Source organism: Protopterus annectens, chromosome 8.part1, assembly GCF_019279795.1.
Source record: "Protopterus annectens isolate FY-2018-M chromosome 8.part1, PAN1.0, whole genome shotgun sequence".
NCBI lineage: Eukaryota > Metazoa > Chordata > Ceratodontiformes > Protopteridae > Protopterus > Protopterus annectens.
The window spans coordinates 312,762,318-312,782,311 of record NC_056742.1 but is presented as its reverse complement, the minus strand read 5'-3'; the positions used below and the strand labels follow the sequence as shown (position 1 = coordinate 312,782,311).

The 19,994-nt window shown below is 41.7% G+C and overlaps 1 protein-coding gene across 1 annotated transcript in view; it reads left to right on the top strand.

Moving 5' to 3' along the window:
- GLG1 (golgi glycoprotein 1) overlaps positions 1 to 19,994 on the top strand; it is a 3,171,999-nt gene that overhangs the window by 932,807 nt on the left and 2,219,198 nt on the right. The window contains exon 7 of the mRNA XM_044081599.1: positions 6,082 to 6,265. Within this exon, the coding sequence (XP_043937534.1) occupies positions 6,082 to 6,265 (184 nt within the window). The remainder of the gene's footprint in view (positions 1 to 6,081; positions 6,266 to 19,994) is intronic.

Here is a 19,994-nt window from a genome sequence, read left to right as displayed (position 1 = left end):
CTGAACAGGTGGGCAAACATACTTTACAATGTGGATTTGATTCCTTGGAAGCTTCCTGTAGAGCAGCTGTTACTGGGTCTGTTATACGTAGGCATGCTTGGTTAAAGGAACAAACTCTGCCTGATCATGTTAAAGCAAAGTTACTAGATGCACCCTTACAGCAGGATGTCTTATTTGGAGTTAAAGCAGAAGAGGTTTTAAGGAAAATGGAGGATAAGGCAAAATCTATGCAGACAGTCAAAGATTTCTTACAGGTACAACCCCCACGCTTCAGCAGAAATTGGCCAACAAAAGATTGGTCCTTTCCAGCTTCTGACAGACCACAGAGGGGTAAATACAGATGCCCACGGGGCAGAGGTCAAGCAAAAATCCCTTACAAACCTCGCCAATGGGGCTCTGCAACACAGAAGGGAGGAGAAGACAGGTCCCATACTACCAGCAGACAAAACACAATGACTTAAACCTCAAACTGCCAAGCAAAGCTTTCTTGGCAACTCCCTTGGGAGGAAAATTAGCACTTCCTGCAGACAACTGGCGCATCATCACAAAGGATAAATGGGTCCTAGACATTATCTCACAAGGATACAGATTCCATTTCCACACCTTGCCAATGAAAAAAGGAATGCCAAACCTGCCACAAAATCAATGGGCAGAGGCACAAAAACAAATTACAGCTCTCATGGACATGACAGCCATTCATCTGGTACCTACACAGGAGCAAGGCCAAGGATTTTACTCAAGGCTCTTTCTAGTCCCCAGAAAGGACAATGCTTGGAGACCCATTCTGGGCCTTTCGATTCTAAACGCCTTCTTGCAAGTACCCAAATTCAAGATGCTAACACTACAGCAGCTTCTTCCCATGTTGGGCAAGAAAGCTTGGCTAGTAACGTTGGACCTCAAGGAGGCATACCTGCATGTCCCTATCAGACAAAATTGCAGAAGATACCTCTGTTTCATTGCGGGTTCAACCCATTACCAATTCTCTGCACTGCCCTTTGGCTTATCTACTGCGCCCAGGGTCTTCACAAAATACCTGGCACCAGTAATTTCATACTGCAGACAAAGAGGAATTCAAATATACCCATACCTGGACGACTGCCTCATCCAAGCAGAAAGCAAGGACATTCTCTTATAACATTTGGCTTTTGTAAAACACCTTCTAAGTTGCCTAGGGTACACAGTAAACGAAAAGAAATCAAAACTAGTGTCCTCACAAAATATGACATTCCTGGGTGCCAGCTTGAATACAACGGCCCAGATGGCTTATCTGACGCCAGACAAACAACTACAATTAACTCAATACTTCAAAATAATGGCAACAAAGACCCAACTCCCTGCAAGAAAAATTCTGCAGGCATTGGGCTTCATGGCATCTTGCATACTACTAATACCATTTGCAAAACTGCATATGAGGAAATTACAATGGTACCTGAAAAGCGTATGGACTCATCACAGCCACAGCTTGGAAACAATGATACCTCTCATTCCCTGCCTTCAACAGGAGTTTCTATGGTGGTCACAGGCATGTCACCTCAACAAGGGTCAGCCTTTCACCTTACCCCCAGCCAGGCAAACTGACAACAGATGCATAGGACTATGCGTGGGGGCACACATGGCAGGACAGTGCAATCAAGGCATATGGACTGCAGATCAAAGAAATCTGCACATCAATCAAAAAGAAATTCTAGCTGTACAGAATGCTCTGACAGCCTTCAAGGACCTCTTACATACAGGACAGCTTATAATAAGGACAGACAACACCACAGTAATGTGGTACATAAACAAGCAAGGGGGTACACACTCCTACTCTCTATGCAGGCAAGCAATGACCTTGTGGAACACAGCACTGGCTTACCAAGTTCAATTACAAGCTCAATTCCTGCCAGGAAAAAAGAACACATTGGCAGACTACCTAAGCAGGAACATCATGGATCTGCACGAGTGGAAACTGGATCCACAAGTATTTGCAATAACTCAGAAATGGGGGCACCCAGACGTAGACCTGTTTGCCAACCCCCAAAACTATCAGCTATCAAAATTTTGCACCAGGACATTTTCACCATCAAGCTTGGAAAGTGGACGCACTCTCATTCAGTTGGAAAATGCTGACAGTATATGCCTTTCCTCCATTGCCCCTTCTCACAAAGGTGCTGCTGAAAGTCCGGATGGAGAGACCCCAAATGATACTCATTGCCCCAGACTGGCCATGCCAGCACTGGTACCCACTACTAAGGAACATGGCCCACCATGGATTTTACCACAAATTCCTCATCTGCTCACACAGCAAGACAGTCAGCTTCTACACAGCCAGCTCAAAACCTTAAATTTGGCTGCATGGCAAATCACCTAAGCAACCAGCCAGCTCCTCTTTCACAAGCTGTTATGGATGTCATTCTGGAGGCCAGGAGGCCCAGCACCAGGAAAGCCTACTCAGACAAATGGAAAAGATTTTGCGCCTGGAACCAAGCTAAAGGCCAAAATACCCTTGAGCCGGACATACCTCAGATTCTACAATATTTAACTGAGATGTTACACAAAGGACTTTCTTTTTCATCTATTAAAATCCACCCCTCAGCTATTTCAGCTCACTACAACACGGATCCTCCCTTATTTTCACATCCACTTCTAAGGCAGTACCTCAGAGGGGCCAAAAACATTAGGCCTCCCAGGACAGCACCAACACCAGCTTGGGACCTCAACTTTGTTCTGGAAAAACTTACGCTGCCACCTTTTGAGCCAGCTTTCTCAGCTGATTTAAAGTTTATATCATGGAAGACTGCCCTGCTGCTAGCAATTACTTCAGCCAGAAGAGTCTCAGAGCTACAGGCATTAATGGCAGTAGAGCCTTTCCTCATTTTTCATCAAGACAGAGTTTCTCTACGAACTAACCCCTCCTTTATGCCAAAGGTGGTATCCAGTGTGGCTCTTAATCAAACCATCCATTTACCCACCTTCTTCCCAAATCCACAGAACAAAGGAGAAAAACTCCTGCACTCCTTGGACATTCACGGGCAACTACGTTACTACTTGGATAAAACTAAGGTTTTCAGAAAATCTGACCAGCTTTTTGTATCCTATGCTACAGCATCACAAGGAAAGGCTATCTCAAGACAGACCATTTCCAAATGGATAGGACATTGCATACGTTTTTGCTACATCCATCATGGAAAACCAGTTCCTGCTAGCATAAGGCCCCACTCCACCAGGGCAGCGGCTACATCTACAGCCTTCCTCAGGGGGGTGCCAACCAAGGATATTCTGGAAGCTGCAACTTGGAGTTCAGTACACACCTTCACCAAACACCATCACTTACCACTTTACTCTGACTAGAGCTGGCTTCGCCACTGCAGTTTTGCAGGGCCTTCTAGCCTCCTCTAACCCTGTTTGACTCCACCTCCCATCCTTAGCTTTGGGATTCAACCCAAGTGTGATGACTGCAGCAGGGTAACACGATGAACATAGTACAGTTTTGTACCTACCATAAATGTAGATGTTCAAGTGTATACCCTGCTGCAGTCCAGGTTACCCTCCCTCCATCCCCTCTGACCTTACTGAAACCTTTCAATACCTTAAAATCTGATACAAACTTTGTGGTGTATTTGCTTATAGCTGGAGGGATGTTTTGTTTGTGCTAAACTTTTATTACTGGTACTATCTACTGATCACCTTTTGGGGGGGGGCACCTGACTTCTGGGGCAAGAAAAACTGAAGAAAATGGCGTTGGATGCCTCTTGTATACCCCTGGCGCACTGATGTCAGGGAGGAAGCGACAGCAACCGACGCCGGACCAAGACTTTAAAATTCGGGCCGACTGACAGGATAACCCAAGTGTGATGACTGCAGCAGGGTATACACTCGAACATCTGCATTTATGGTAGGTACAAAACTGTACTTTTACTCCAGGGCTGCCTCCTGTACTAATGGACAGAGTCTGCTCCTAAATGCTTTATCCCTTGCATGATTGTCTGTGGTATGCTCCCAGTTATCCTCGTTAGGAGTAATATATAATTATCGACAACAGGATTGGCAAGGCTAGTCTCAACCAAATGGGATAGGTTCATTCCAGTACAAAAAGGGAAACTGGCTAGGCATAACCTAGGAAGAGGATTGAATCTGTTTATGTAACTGTCATTAACATGTATAGTAAACCGCTTTCATTTATAGAGATACTGTTAAAAGACCAAGTTGTTTGAGTGAAAAAATGGTTTCTAGAATAAAATAGTTTTATGGTGCTGCTGATTTTTTGTTGGTTTCTATACCAATTTAAACAGTTTGATAGCAGGAACCTTGCCCATTGTTTCAGTACTGGTTCCACAAAGAGGTAGTGGGCAGGAAACTAATTGGAAAACAGCCCTGGAGATGGGCAGGCAGTCTTAAAATGACTTTGCATTGGAGGCTGTACAGGAAAATAGAAAAACACAAAAATGCAGTTTGACCAGACTGGGAAAAGTTTCTAAACACACAGATGTGCCAGGGATGTATGAAATTATTTTACTGGGATAATTAATGTACTCTGAACAAGTTATGTTGTGCTAAGCTTCTTGATGGCTCTTCAGCAAGACATATAGTATCATTATGCTGCATTCTGGCATGTAGCAACTAATATAAGAATGGAGTAAGGTCCGTGTTCTCTCTAGTATTTTTATTACCTTTGCAAATTTGACATTTTGTAAGTGGCACATACTATTGCAGCTGTGTATATTTTTCTATATTTTGCTGTAACATACAAACAGTAGGTCCTAAGTTGTTATCTCTGGGAAGGGAGGTTGCCAGTAGTCAAGCAAATTCAGTTTTAGCATACCTTACTTTAATCCAAAGTCAGTGCAAAACTAATTTAAAAAAAGGCAGTTCTGTTTTCCATAATTAGTAGTAGAGTAGTTATCTGTTTAATACAATAACTGTACTAGTCACGCACTAAAATAAATGGGAAAAGGAACACGGAAGTGAGAAGGTAGTGCAGTTCAGTAACGTGCTTTATCTACAGTTCCCTTAAGTAGTAACAGGACTTTGCATCCATAATGAGCATCTTGTTACTGTGGAAGCTAAATGCCAGTGATTGGATGCAGTCTTCTTCAGGGCCTTTTTCTTTTAAGCATAGGCTTTTCTACTTTCATACTGGCAAGAAACCAAATTTAATCTGTGGACATTGGTGACATACATACCGTCGGTAGCGCAGTACATTCTTTTACTTGTGGTGATTGGGTGTAGTGTTCGTTGCAGCAATTTGACATAAAATAGTCACCGTTATTTATTCCACTTGGTAATCACACATCTGATACCTTGTCATGCTGTTGTTTTGGAGTAATCATATCCCATGTATCCTTATGCTTCTTCCACCTTTCTAGGTATTCCCAAGATATTGGTCCTGTTTGACATTAAGTAGTAGTTCAGGGAAGCTTCAAAACTTCTACTCCCCACCTCTCATCAGCATTTGCAGACTTTGTGTTTAAAGAATGGGTTCAGCTGTCTGTGTAGTTTTCCTTTGGGGCCTTTGCCCTGGGTTTTGGACAAGAAAGCTGTAAAATGTAGGTGGATGCCCCTTTTACACTGGCATGCTTAGACATGCCAGAAGCTGTGCGCTACTCAGATGGAAGGATCCCGAGATCTTGAAGTCAAACTGGTCATTTTGAGGAACACCTAGCAGCGAAGCCCAGTAGTGAGGAATATGGCAGTACTGAATTATTTAAATATCTGATATAGAAAGTCAGCTACACAATTATACCAATGACCTCTTCCTCAAAAAGGGGTTGTGTGGGATGCTGTATGTGACCGGAACAAGATGATAAAATGAGTCTTGGGGTGCGCAGGTTGAGCACTGTAGTTTCTAGGCCCCAGAATAAGTGATGGAATTTCATGAGAGCTTATCCCATCAGTAAAAAGTTATGAATTTTCCATTAGATTGTAGTGCCTGACATGAGAGATTTACTGAGACAACTGTACCAAGGCCCTTTTTTTAATCTTAGTTTTGATTGTAATTTGTGATATCTGAAGGATTTTTTTCTTTGTGCTACTTTTTAAAATGTCAAACAAAAACTTCACCTTTGCTAACTCGGCATGTCCTTTCTTTACTTTTTGAAACAGTGCCGTGAGGCATTAACTACTCGTCAGAAACTCATTGCACAAGACTACAAGGTTAGCTATTCATTAGCTAAAGCCTGTCGCTCTGATTTAAGGAAATATCGTTGTAATGTAGAAAACCTTCCCCGGTCTCGGGAAGCAAGGCTGTCATACCTACTGTTGTGCCTTGAATCAGCAATGCATAGAGGTAAGGAAAGGTCTTTCCGCAGCACAAAACAATGTTGCATCTGTTTATAACCTTAATTCAAAGGCAGAAGTTGTTGGATAATTTTTGAACATCTGCTGCATTTGTATTTTGTCTGCCACAGTAAAACTGAAATTGTTCTTTTACTAGTGCGAGCATTCTTTTTTTCAAGAAAAAATTTCCAAACACTACTGCAAAGACGGCTCAGTGGTATGATTACTTCAACAGTGCCATTTTGACTTTTTATTTCATTGTACAAGTAAATAAAGTTCTCTGATTTTAATTGTGATGTTCAGTCTTAGAATGTGTTAATTCTTTGTGATGGCATTGAATATACATCGTTTTTTAACATGTATATTTCTTTAAGATGCATGTTAAATTTTAATGGGTAACACTACTTGAGCTAGACTTACAACGTGAGTTAAGAACTGTTCTTGCCTTAATTAGCTTTTAGGCATGTGATTCTTGTTCTAACAAATGATTGGCTAGGATTTGTTTTTTAAATGGAGTTGTATGTTTCCACTTTATATTGGTCTGAAGAAGTAGGAGAAACTCTGACATTGCTTACCTGTTCATTCAGTTTTATTACTGTTTATACACTTAACCTTCTTTTTAGTTGTGTTTGGAAGGAGTTTTATTTCTTGATAGGTCTGTTGCTTTATACTCCAACCAGAACTTGAGTGGTCTGCTTTTTCATGTCAGTCAGTTTTTTTTCACTAGTGTCGCATGTTAATTTGCTATCATTGAATAATTTTTTTTAACAATACGTCCTTTATTTGATAGTTGTGCGTCAGGCCTGGCAAGCCGGTAAAAAAAAACAACTGCCAATCAATAGCGGACCGGAGTTCTGCTGTGGCGACCCCTAACCGGGAAAAGCCGAAAGACACACACACATCCTTTATTTGATATCGGTCAGGATTGTTGAACCAGATGAATGCTATTCCTGTAAAGTTACGCATTTTACTTGATATCTGTCAAGATTGTTGATGCTTAGTAAGTTTGCTGAGATGTCCTGCTGCTTCAGTGGAAGGGATTACAGTGAAATCTTTTTTTTTTTCATTCTTTGTAAAATTTTATACTTGCATTCATAAAGTATTAGTGTGCAGCATTAATTATTTCTAAAGACACTCTAGCTTTTGAAAGTACAAGTATGAACCACTTTTGTTGCATCGTCTGTGGAGCTTTGACCGTGACATAAATTTTTTTAGAGTGTTCTTAACTTTAGGAAGTGTAACCCCCTGATATCTGAAGTAGTTTCAGTGTGGTGAGGCATAAACTGAAAATAATGCTACTGTGAAGTGAATGATAACACTTTAGAGATGAGAAGCAGAAGAAAATCTGGGCAACATTTTCATTTCAAGGATCTGAAGGGTGTGTGTGCAGGTGGTGGGCATTGGCCAAGAAAGTTAAGTTTATGAACAGTGATATCAATTGGAAGAGTAGATTTGGAGAGAAATGCTCTCTCTCCATTTTTACATTGGTACTCAGACTTCTGTAAACTTAGCCTAATTCTTTAATTTTATGTTTTGTAGTCTGCATTGTCTGGGAATTCCCACTGTAGGTTTTTAGTGAGTATGCAAGGGGCATTGTCTGTTGGATCAGGGGCCTTGAGTAGCACTTCAGGTTTTGTTTGTTGTGAGACCGTGTTGGTTTAGAAAATAGAACTTAAACCAAGGCTCAAAGCTTCAGGTTCCTTTCCTGCATCGTTAAAGTAAAACTAATCCATTAAACATGTCATGGGCAGGAGAAAGTTTGGATCTGTCTCAATAGTAGTGTCAAGTCACTCAGGAAAAAATAACCATTTTCACTGGAAATGGTAGATGGTGTAAGGAGTTAGTTAAATGTGACATGTCAGTACAGTTGATGCTCTGTGGAGCATAAAAGCAGTTTGACCCCACAGCATCACTAACCAACGTCTTTGAGGTGACATTTGAAGAACTGCTTTGTACATGAAAATTAATATTTGCAATACATGTCTCCTACCTAAATGCATTGAAAATAGGATCATAACACCTGTTATGTGACTTTTGGAAGTGCTTGTGCTTTGACACATTCCTGATTGGTGAGAAACAGTAAGAAGTTCAAATGTAACAAGTTATGAAATGGAATGAAGTAACACATAAAAATTTAAACAAATATAAGAAAAGCTCATAACTGGAAAATCACATGCCCAGATGCGCTAGCTAACTTCTAGCTAAAAGCACGAACATCATTACACGAACATTTTGTCCTGGGTAAGAACTACTTGCTTGCACACCTCGAACAGACACCAACCTTGTTAACAGCAGGAAAAACTCTACTCCTTAAGAGTGAAACCTGCAAGCTCTTATCTTAAAAACTGTACACCAATAACTTTCCTTCTGATGATGTATAAACTATGCACTAGAGTTGATGCCAAGAGAGTTTGTAATCCTTTAGAAGAAACCTCAGTCATGACAGAACGAAAGGGTAGCAAAAAAGTCATGTGGAACAAAGGCTCATTTGTTAAAGAAATCATGGAGAATTGTAAAAAGGGAAAGAGTGCAAGTATGGTATAGACAGATTACAAAAAAAAACATTTGACTGCATCCCACATGCATGGATAAAAGGAGTGCTTGCAGATGTATAAAAATAACACCCTACACTGATGAATTGCATGATAGTGCCCATAAAACAGAGGCAAGCCACTTTGCAGCTAAACTGTAATAAGGGACAAATTATTGTTCCAGTGATAAAAATTTAAATGGGATAATCCAAGGTGACTCTGTCACTGCTGCTCTTTTGTCCTGCCCTTAACCCATTAAGCTTGTCTACTTAACAGATTAGGTCATGGTTGTAATTTGCCTCCTAGACAACAGTGAATTGTAAAGACACCTCATCTTCTCTTTGTGGATAATTTAAAAGGCTATAGTTCATAAGATAAGGAGCTGAAAGCACAACTGGTAGTGGTCGAAAATAATTTCAGATGATAAAACAATGTTTGGTCTTCATAAATGTGCAAAAACAAAATTTAAAGTAGAAAAGTTGTAGTACCAGGAAAATTGTCCGTATGGGACAGGAGTGTGATTATAAAAGAACGTGTGGAGGAGGCAGTATATACATATTTGGGAGTTGATGAAGGATAGACAAAACCTGAGCAAATGCCAGCAAAACTCAGTAAATATTTTAAAAGACTAAAATTAATACTGGAAACAGACCTGACATCTAGGAACCAAGTCCAAGCAATAAACCAAGTTGCTGTTCTAATTTACAATTTTGGGGTGATTGGCCCCAAAAGAATTTGGATCAGTTGGACAGCAAAACGAGAAAAATGCTCAACACTTATCAAATGATATACGAAAATCAGTGTATACAAAGAGTATATATTCCTCATTCTGAAGGGAGGTATGGGCCCCCTTGAAATTGATTACTTGTATAGATCTGCAGTCAAACTGAATACGTATCTGCAGGCCTCATCAGATCCAAAACTAATGAAAATTTTGAGACATGAGAACAAATCTAAGATGACTTCTCTGCTTAGTTTACCAGAAGCATATTGGTGTTGTGCAGGAATGGAAACCAAACTAGAAGTAGACAAAAATCAGGCAGCAATTGAATGTACTTTAAAAAAAAAAAAAAAAAAAAAAGGAGAGAGAGATAAGGAAAAGGATGAGATGAAAAGGCATAAATATAGTTGCAAGTACAGAAAACTCTTGTAACAACCTTGTGTCAATCAGGATCTGACTCTGGAATAGTTAGAGGTGAATTTAAACCAAAAGATGAAAGGTTAATATTAGCGGCCAAGACTAGTGGGCTACATACACTGTTTACAAAGTACATTGGACATGTGGGAAAAACACAAATGCTGGTTCTGTAAAACGGATCTGGAAACAGTGGCCCATCTTGTTGCTGGTTGTGATACACTAATGGCAGAGGGGCCTGTATGCTGAAAGCCATAATAATGTGGCAAGACTGTTGCATTGGGGTTTCTCGAGCATTATAGTATTGAAGTAGCTGAGAAGCACTGGAAATATGAACCACAAAACATTAGCGAATGATGTTTATATCACATGAGATCACCCATTACCAGCAGTTCAAAAAATAGATGAGAGAAAACCAGATATAGTAGTCCAGGAAAAGAAGACAAGAGTAACGTTGATATTTGAAATTGCTTCAACCAGAGATTAGTGTCTTGTGTTCAGAGAGAGAGAGAGATGGTCATAAAGTACCAGGATTTGCAGGCAGCAATGAGGGCAGTGTAAAACGATTCCCAGCCAGTTCCAGTAGTAGGAGCAATGGATGTTCTTCGTGTTTCACTGTTCCAGTCATTACATTTGGGTAATCTGCTGGCAGGTTGCCCTCAGTCGGCCTGAATAACAAAGTCTTTGGTCCTGCGTCGGTTGCTGTCTCCTCTTCCATGACATCAGGTAGTCAGGGGTATAAAACATGCAGCCGACGCCATTTTATCCAGTTTTTCTTGCTGCGCAGTGCCTGAAGCAGAAGCAGTTTGCAAGTGCCGGTCGGCTGACTCCTGAAATTTTCATATTAGAGTTTCAGACCCGAAGTCTTCAAACTATAGCTAAGTACCCTGTTGGGGAAACTTTTTCTTGCTCCTTACGGATGTCAGTAAAAGTTAATAATTGCATTACTTGTGGGAAGCAAATACCTCATAAGGATTTTCATTTGTACTGTATTTCTTGCCTATGCCCTGATCACAACGTGCTTTGTTGTCGGTTTTGTGCTAGATTTAACCAACGCACTATTAAGTGTCTGTATATTTTTGCTTCTAAATATTTTGGTTCAAGATTTAATTATCCTGAAATGTCAGTTAGCAATCCGACTACTGGAGTTCATAAAAAAACAAAGAAAAAGACAGAGACAGACCGTCGAGGTCCAAAACTGACAAAGCTTCTCCTAAGCCAGTCGCCGGGACTCAGTGAGGTGCTTTCACAGCCCCTGATACCCGCTACTTTTGAGTCGCAGGTCTCTACAGAGACCCATTCGGAGTCCGGTATGCCGCAAGATTCTCAGAGTAATTGAACCCGCGGACGTCTCTCCCTTGGATGGGTCCGGAGCCGCTGAGCAGTCACCGGCTTCTGAGGGTGTTTTCAGGTCTCAACATTTTTATATTAAACCGATGCCAGCAACAAAAACAAGGTAAATAACTTCGATGTCTAAAAAACTGACGCATGAGCCACGTGCTCAGGCCCCTATGCCTAAAAAACAGATGATCAAAATGGCTGAGAATTTAATTACCTTGATCAGGCCCCCCTGCTAAGAGGCCTAGGCAAGGCAGTGATTATGAATAGTCAGATCAGGTTTCCATTTCTTCTGATTCCTCTTCTGATCAGTAATTTTCTATTCCACTCTATCAGGATTCTGATACAGAGGAATCCATCCCATCTGCATCTCCTCCTGGGGATTACTCTTTTGGAGAGACTTTGCATACTTTAAGGGAACATTATCACTGGGAGAGTCAGGACTTCTCTGAATCAAAAAAGAGACTTTGGGATTTCCTCCTTCTTCCTCAGCATAGGCCTTTGGCAATACCTCCTGTATTAGACATTGTTGATGATGTGTTCTGAGAATCAAGCATGGCTCCTGATTCCCTGCCTCCGGCTCCTAGTAAGCCAGACAGATATTACAGGGTTCCTGACTCCCACAAATTTCTTTTCAAAAATCCTGCTGCTGCTGATCCTGAGACTATTTCTCAGGGTTCCAAGGGTGTTAAGGCCTCTACAGCCAAAAATACTACCCCTTCTGATAGAGATTCCAGGGCGCTGGATAGATGGGGCAAAAGGGTTTATACATCTGCAACCTTGGCAATCAGGGTTTTAAACTGCCAGTTTCATATGCTTAAATATCAACAGCATGTTATGGGCTTACTGAAACAGAAAATGTTGATTTCTGATTGTGTGGAAAATAGTTAGAATTATTGCATTCGGCAGAACAGGTTGGAAAGCGTACTTTGCAATGTGGTTTGATTCCTTGGAGGCCTCTTGTAGGGCCGCCGCTACTGGATCTGTGATTAGAAGGCATGCCTGGCTTAAGGAGCAAAATCTGCCTGATTATGTTAAAGCTAAATTGTTGGATGCTCCTTTGCAGCATGGTTCTCTGGTAATAAGGCAGAAGAGGTTTTAAAGAAAATGGAAGACCTAGCTAAATCTATGCAAACTGTAAAAGATTTCTTGCAAGTGCAGCCACCCAGGTTCAGTAGGCACTGGCCAACTAAAAACTGGTCCTTCCCTGTGTCCAACAGAGCCACTCAGGGCAAATCCAGGCGCTCAAAAGGCTCCAGATACCAATCATAGGTTTCTTACAGGTCAAAGCAATGGGGTGCCTCCATCTCCAAATCTGGAGGAAACAGCGCAACCCTACAGTAAGCAGTCTCAATGACTTTCCTCTACCATCACCAAGCACTTATCTTTTGGCACCCCTTTGGGGGGAAAACTAGCACTTCATGCTCAAAATTGGCAGTTAATTACCCAGGACAAGTGGGTGTTAAACATAGTATCCCAGGAGGTACAGATTTAATTTCCATACTTTGCCAATTCCAAACGGATGGCTGGATCTGCCACAAAAGCAGTGGGCAGAGGCCCGGAAACAAGTCAGGTCCCTCATGGACATGGGGGCTATTCAACTGGTACCAGAAGAGGAAAAGGGACAAGGTTTTTATTCAAGACTTTTCCTGGTACCCAGAAAATACCATTCATGGCGTCCAATTCTGGACTTATTTATTCTGAACACGTTCCTGGACATTCCAAAATTCAAAATGCTGACTTTACAACAGCTACTACCTATGCTAGGCAAGAATGCTTGGTTAGTAACTCTTGACTTAAAAGAGGCATACCTGCATATCCCAATAAGGGAATCATGCAGAAGATACCTCCGCTTCAAAGCAGGTTTTTTGCATTACCAATTCTCTGCACTGCACTTTGGCTTATCTACTGCACCCAGGGTCTTTACAAAGTGCCTGGCACCAGAAATTGCATTCTGCAAAGAAGCATTCAAATGTATCCTTATCTGGACGATTATCTCATTCAAGCAGAGGACAAGGACAGTCTTCTTCACCATCTGGCGTTTGTAAAAAGGCTTCTAGCATGCTTAGGGTACACCATAAAAGAAAAGAAATCACAACTGGTACCCTCTCAAATAATTACATTCCTGGGTGCAAGTTTGAATACAACTGCCCAGATGGCTTACCTCACGCCAGATAAACAAAGGCAACTGCCAACATACTTCAAACAAATGTCAACAAAAACCTAGTTATCTGCAAGACAAATTCTGCAGGCTTTGAGGTTCATGGCATCCTGCATTCTACTAATTCCATATGCGAGACTGCATATGAGGAAATTTCAATGGTACCTAAAAAGTTTATGGAGTCAGCATTGTCACAGCCTGGAAACAATGATTCCTCTCATTCCCTTCCTACAACAGGAGTTTCTTTGGTGGGCAGAGACATGTCACCAAAACAAGGGACTGTCATTAACTCTACCCCCTGCCACCCAAATCCTAACTACAGATGCATCAGACTGTACTTGGGGGGGGGGGGGGTGCCCACCTAGCAGGGAGATGCATTCAGGGCAAATGTAGCCCAAACCAAATGCGTCTGCATATCAACCAGAAAGAGATGCTAGCTGTTCAGAATGCTCTGACAGCCTTCAAGGACTTAATTCATCCAGGACAACTACTGATAGACTGACAACACCACAGCTATGTGGTACATAAACAAGCAGGGGGGTACACATTCCTACCCCCTTTGCAGACTAGCCATGGCTTTGTGGAACACAGCATTGACTTACCAACTGCATCTTCAAGCTCAATTCCTGCCAGTAAAGCAAAATACTCTAGCAGACTACCTAAGCAGAAATCTTATGGACCTGCATGAATTGAGACAATCCACAAATCTTCAGCATGTTAACACAGAAATGGGGGAGTCCAGACATAGATCTGTTTGCCTCTCCCCAAAATTATCAGTTGGACAAATTCTGCACAAGAACTCATCACAGAAAAGCATGGAAAGTGGATGCTCTATCCTTCAGCTGGAAAAACCTATCGGTCTACGCCTTTCCCCCCTCTACTCTCCAACATCATACTAAGTCAGATAGGAAAAAACAAAAATTATCCTAATTGCTCTGGACTGGCCCCGCCAGCACTGGTACCCGCTTCTAAGGAATATGTATCACCTTCCTCCATGGTACTTGCCTCAAATACTTCATCTGCTGTCTCAGCAGAACTATCAAATTCTGCACACATGGCTCCAAACTCTGAATCTTGCAGCATGGCTAATCAACTAACTATTCAAACAAACACCTCTCAGTAAATCTGTGATGGATGTCATTTTGGAAGCCAGAAGACCTAGTACTAGAAAATCTTATGCTGATAAATTGAAGATTCTGTGCTTGGAACCAAGCACAAGGAATAGACACAGCAAAGCCTAATATTCCTCAGATTTTACAATATTTGACTGAGATGCTTGACAAAGGCCTATCTTTTTCTTCAATAAAAATCCATGCCTCTGCCATCTTGGCTCATTACAATACAGAGCCTCCCCTCTTTTCTCATCCCCTGCTTAAACAGTATCTTAGGGGGGCCAAAAATTTAAGGCCTCCCAGAAGAGCACCAACTCCTGCATGGGACCTCAGTTTTGTGCTGGAAAAACTCACCTTGCCTCCGTTTGAACCAGCAGCTACTGCGGATATAAAATTTCTGTCTTGGAAAACAGCTTTTCTTTTGGCAGTCACTTCAGCAAGAAGAGTTTCAGAACTACAGGCTCTCATGGCAGTGGAGCCTTTTATTACATTTTACCCGGAGAGGGTGTCCCTCAGGACCAATCCTTTTATGCCTAAGGTGGTATCCAGTGTGGCTCTTAATCAGACCATTCACCTGCCAACATTTTTCCCAAATCCGCAGAACAAGGGGGAGCGGATTCTGCATTTATTGGATGTACACACAGCTAAGATTCTACCTAAATAGGACCAAATCTCTAAGAAAGTCTGAACAACTACTGGTAGCATTTGCTGCAGGGTCAGAGGGGAAGGCTATTTCAAAGCAGACTATTTCTAAATGGATAAGCCACCGCATTCGTTTCAGCTATTTGCACCATGGTAAACCTGTGCCCAAGGGGATCAGATCACATTCCACCAGGGCTGCCTCTACCTCAGCAGCTTTTCTCAGAGGAGTCCCAACCGAAGACTGTCTAGAAGCTGCTACCTTGGAGTTCTATTCATACCTTCACAAAGCATCATCATTTACCTATCTTCTCCAAATCCAGGGCAGGCTTCGCCACTGCAGTCCTGCAGGGCCTTATAGCCGCTCCTAATGCTGTTTAGTTCCATCCTCCCATCCATAGCTTTGGGATTCTACCCAAATGTAATGACTGCAACATTGAAACACGAAGAACATAGTACAGTTGTGTACACTTATCATAAATTTAGATGTTCAAGTGTATTCACTGTTGCAGTCCTGGTTACCCACCCGCCATCCCCCTTTCTATACCTTTTGCTTTCCTTCACTATACTCAAAAGCCTTTCTGGTGTATTTGCTTTTAGTTGAAGGTAAAGTTTGTTTCTAAAAGTGCAATTATATATTTACTGTTTATTTATATACATATATATATATATATATATATATATATATATATATATATATATATATATATATATATATATATATATATATATATATATATATTTGCTCCCCATTTGGGGGGGCACCTGACATCTGGGGCAAGAAAAACTGAATAAAATGGCGTCTGCTGCAAGTTTTGTACCCCTGACAACCTGACGTCATGGAAGAGGAGACAGCAACCGACGCAGGACCCAAGACTTTGCTATTCAGGCTGACTGAGGGCAACCTGCCAGCAGATTACCCAAATGTAATAACTGCAACAGGGAATACACTCGAACATCTACATTTATGGTAAGTGTACATAACTGTACTTTTTCGTAAAGAAGAATTTGCAGTCTTGGATAAGTTACCAGTACATGTAACTCTGTATAAATTGTAGGAGGAGTCCATTCTGGGCACATTACAAGCGCTGGGGAGAGTACTTTGGGCTAATGTCAGACTGAAACAATACTAATTTGACAAACTTTAATCATACTTTACTTAAGCTACTGGATGTCTGGTGTCCATTTGCTCACTTTGGGTTACCTAGGATAGTTCTGCTGAGCAAAAGCTGGATGTAAAACCAATCCACCTGCCAAATGTGAACTAAGAATTGCTACACTCGCTGTAGGTTCACTGACAGGATGAGGCTTGTAAGTGGGTGACATGATGGTATGGAGGAGGCTGGATGTCCTATGTATTCAAGAGACAGGCTGGAAGGGTAGTGCAGCAGAACCACTTTGCTTGGGATCTAGAGTCTACTAGTCAGGAGGACAGCCTAGAAATGGTATGGGAATTGTGGTGAGAGGCTTCAGAAGACCGTGGAGGATGTCAGAATTAGTGACAGACCCATGGCAGTTGGACTTCAGCCTAATGATAGGGTAGTATTCATAATTTCAGCCTTTGCCTTATAGCAGGGTTGTGATACGGAAGAGAGGAGTGCATTCAGACAGCAGTTGCAGGACCTACTAGATAAAGCAGAACAACATGAATTGGTGTTTATAACGGGTGACTTGAATGCACATATTGCGACAGAATAGGATACGAGGACTGCCTGGGTCCACATGGGGTGGGGGCAACAGAAATAAAGGAGAGGCCATTCTAGACTTTTGCCTGGCAAATAGTGTGATAGTAGCCAATACATAGTTGAGAGAGTGAGCGTCACAGGATTTCATATGTGAGTGGTCAACATGCAACTTCAGGTAGACTTCCTCCTGTTAAGGAAAGGGCACTGGGCAAGAATAAAGGATTGCAAAGTCATTCTCATTGAAACATTCAGCCCACAGCATAAAATCACTGATTGCCAAAATCGGCTACAAGTAGTGGGCAGAGAAGCCACTAGGGTCAGTAGAGGTTAGGCTGAAAGCCTGGATGTTGACTGGAGAGAAAACTGAACACTTCAAGGAATTACTAAGGGCTCTAGCATACCAAGAAGGAGGAAATAGGTGGAGTTGGAGAATAGAAACGGCTCAAAACAGCATCTGTGAGGACTACAGAACAGATATGTGGTTCAGTCAGGTAAGGAAATAAGGTACATAAGGAAAGCTGGTAGTGGAGTGCAGAAGTCCATGCAGAAAAAGTGGTTAATAGAAAAGTCGTACCTGGCTAGGAAGAAATACTGGCTGCCTGACAAAGAGGCTAAGAAAGGAGTTGTACTAGCAAAGAACAGGGCATCAGAGAGACACTACCAGCTTCTGGAAAGTGACTCAGGTGGCACAAAGAAACTATATTAGTTTTCAAAATAAAGATGGTCAGACACCCTTCATAAGAGATGCCAACAATTATCTGCTCACCAGTCCATAGAATGTCAAAGGCAGATGAAAGGAGTACGTCTAGTAACTTGTGAATGAAGAAACTCTATGCAGTAGACACTGTCTACAATGAAAGAAGAGGAACCTGGTGTAGAAGAACAGCACCAGGAAAAATGAAGCCAGAGAAATCAGTAGGCTCAGATGAGGTCACAGCAGATGTGATAAAAATGCTGGGTGGGATGGGGAGAAACTGCTACCGAGGGTACTAAACAGTGTGGAGAGAAGGGCATATCCCAGATGACTGGTGAATAAGCGTACTCAAGCTAGTGTACAAGAACAAGAGGGACATCCACAACTGTGGGCAGTGCAGAGGTTTCAAACTCCTGTCACATTGCATGAAAGTTCTTGAGAGGATGATTGATAAACGGATACATAGAATAGCAGAAAGTGAGATGGGAAATGAACAGCTTGTTTGTCCGATCAGGATGCAACACAACTGACCCAAAGTTTGCAGTGAGATAGTTGAGCTGCAGATAAGGAAAGAGTCCAACCGGTCAATCCTAGACTTGGAAAAATCATATGACAAGGTCCCAAGAAAGCAGATTTGGGCAGTCTTGTGGTGGTTCATAGTCCCAGAAACATTGGTAGAATTGGTGCAAGCTGTTTGCAAAGATCCAGTGACTCAAGTGCGAACAGTGTTCGTTCTTACAGAGGTGTTCCCAGTGGGGAGTGGGTGTCCATCAGGGTTCAGCTCTGAGCCCACTGCTGTTCATAGAGGTGATGGACTACATTACTAAATGGGCCAGAGGGGAAAGATCAACAAAGTTGGTGTATGCAGACGATGTAGCATTACAGGCAGACTGAAATAGAACTTCAGTAAAGGTATGGGGGGTGGAATGTAAAACTGAAGGCTTCTGGGATGAAACTGAGTACAGATAAGACAGTGGTAATAGCAACTGGAGGAAATCAGAAGAACCTGAGAATTGAGAAAGAAGGAAAAGGTTAACAGCTTCAAGTATCTGGAAGGGGTAGTTGAGAAGGGAAGTTTGAATGAAGAGGTCAGAGTTAGCATCAGAGGGGCTGCAGCCAACTGGCATAGAAATCCGGGTGTAGTGCATGACAGAAGAATGCTAAAGAAGCAGAAAAGTAAGGTGTACAAAACAGTGGTGTGACCAGTACTACTGTATGGTACAGAAACCTGGGCAGTAAAGGCAGCGCAGGGACAGACTAAGAAATGAGGACTTAAGAGCAGAAGGCAAAATTGCTCCAGTTGCAGAAAGGGCTAGAGAGAACAGATTACAGTGGTTTGGGCACGTGTAGGAAAGCAGAAGGCAATCTGTTAAAGAAGGTTTGGGAAAGGCAGGAAGAAGGCAAGAGGCAATGATGGCATCCAGCAAAGGGATGGATTATGTGAGGTAAGGTCTGTGACAGTCAAGCATGAGTGTTGAAGGCAGGAGTGTAGCATTGAATAGAAAGAAATATTGAAAGTTGGCACAACACCCTGACCTCATGTAGAAAATGGGGGGAAAGGGAGTTGATAATAGTGAATCATACTTTGACTTAGGAATGGGCTTCGTTCCTATCATGGTATTAGAAACCCAAAAGCCTTTGAGAAATTAAACCGAGTGAGTGAATGTAAGTTGCATTTTCTGTTCCTTTTCGTCCAGTCTATCTGATATGAATGCATTCTGTTTTTTTTCTTTTTTAGTAGTTTTTCAGATCTCATTCAGCATTGCTTGTGCTTGCAGACTTTTTCCTCAAATAGTTTCCATGTGTAGCAGACCTCCCCAGATAGTTTTTCTGCCTTTGTTTACTGATGGGTCTTGTGCATGTTAAGTGCTCCACCTTAGTTTCCTGCAATCTTTACTCCTAAATTTTGATCTAAGAATGTGTTTTCTCTTTCCATCAGGGCTCTCTAGGATTTTGTGCGTGTATGTGCGTATGGGTCTACTTGGTATGGTCGACATTTCACAATGTCGAAATTCATATCGCCGAGACCATATGATTGACATTTGAAATGTCGACCATACAAGTAGAACATAAAAAACAAAAAAAACTTATCTTAATGCTGCTAGCAGGGGGGCTTTGCCCCCCACCCCCCAGAACTTAAATATACCAACTCAGAGTTCACATTACAGTGCGGAAGTAGAAATCTTTCCATTCCACACTATAGGGAGATGCCAGTTCCCCATGGTCGACATTTCAAATGTCGATCATATGGTCTCGGCCATATGAATGTCGACATTGTGACGTGTCGACCATTCGAAGGGGACCCATGTATGTATATATATATATATATATATATATATATATATATATATATATATATATAAAATATGAACATATAAATATAAAAATTATAATCTCTCTTTTAACCCATAACAATTCAGTAACTTATTTTCTGCACGTTTCAT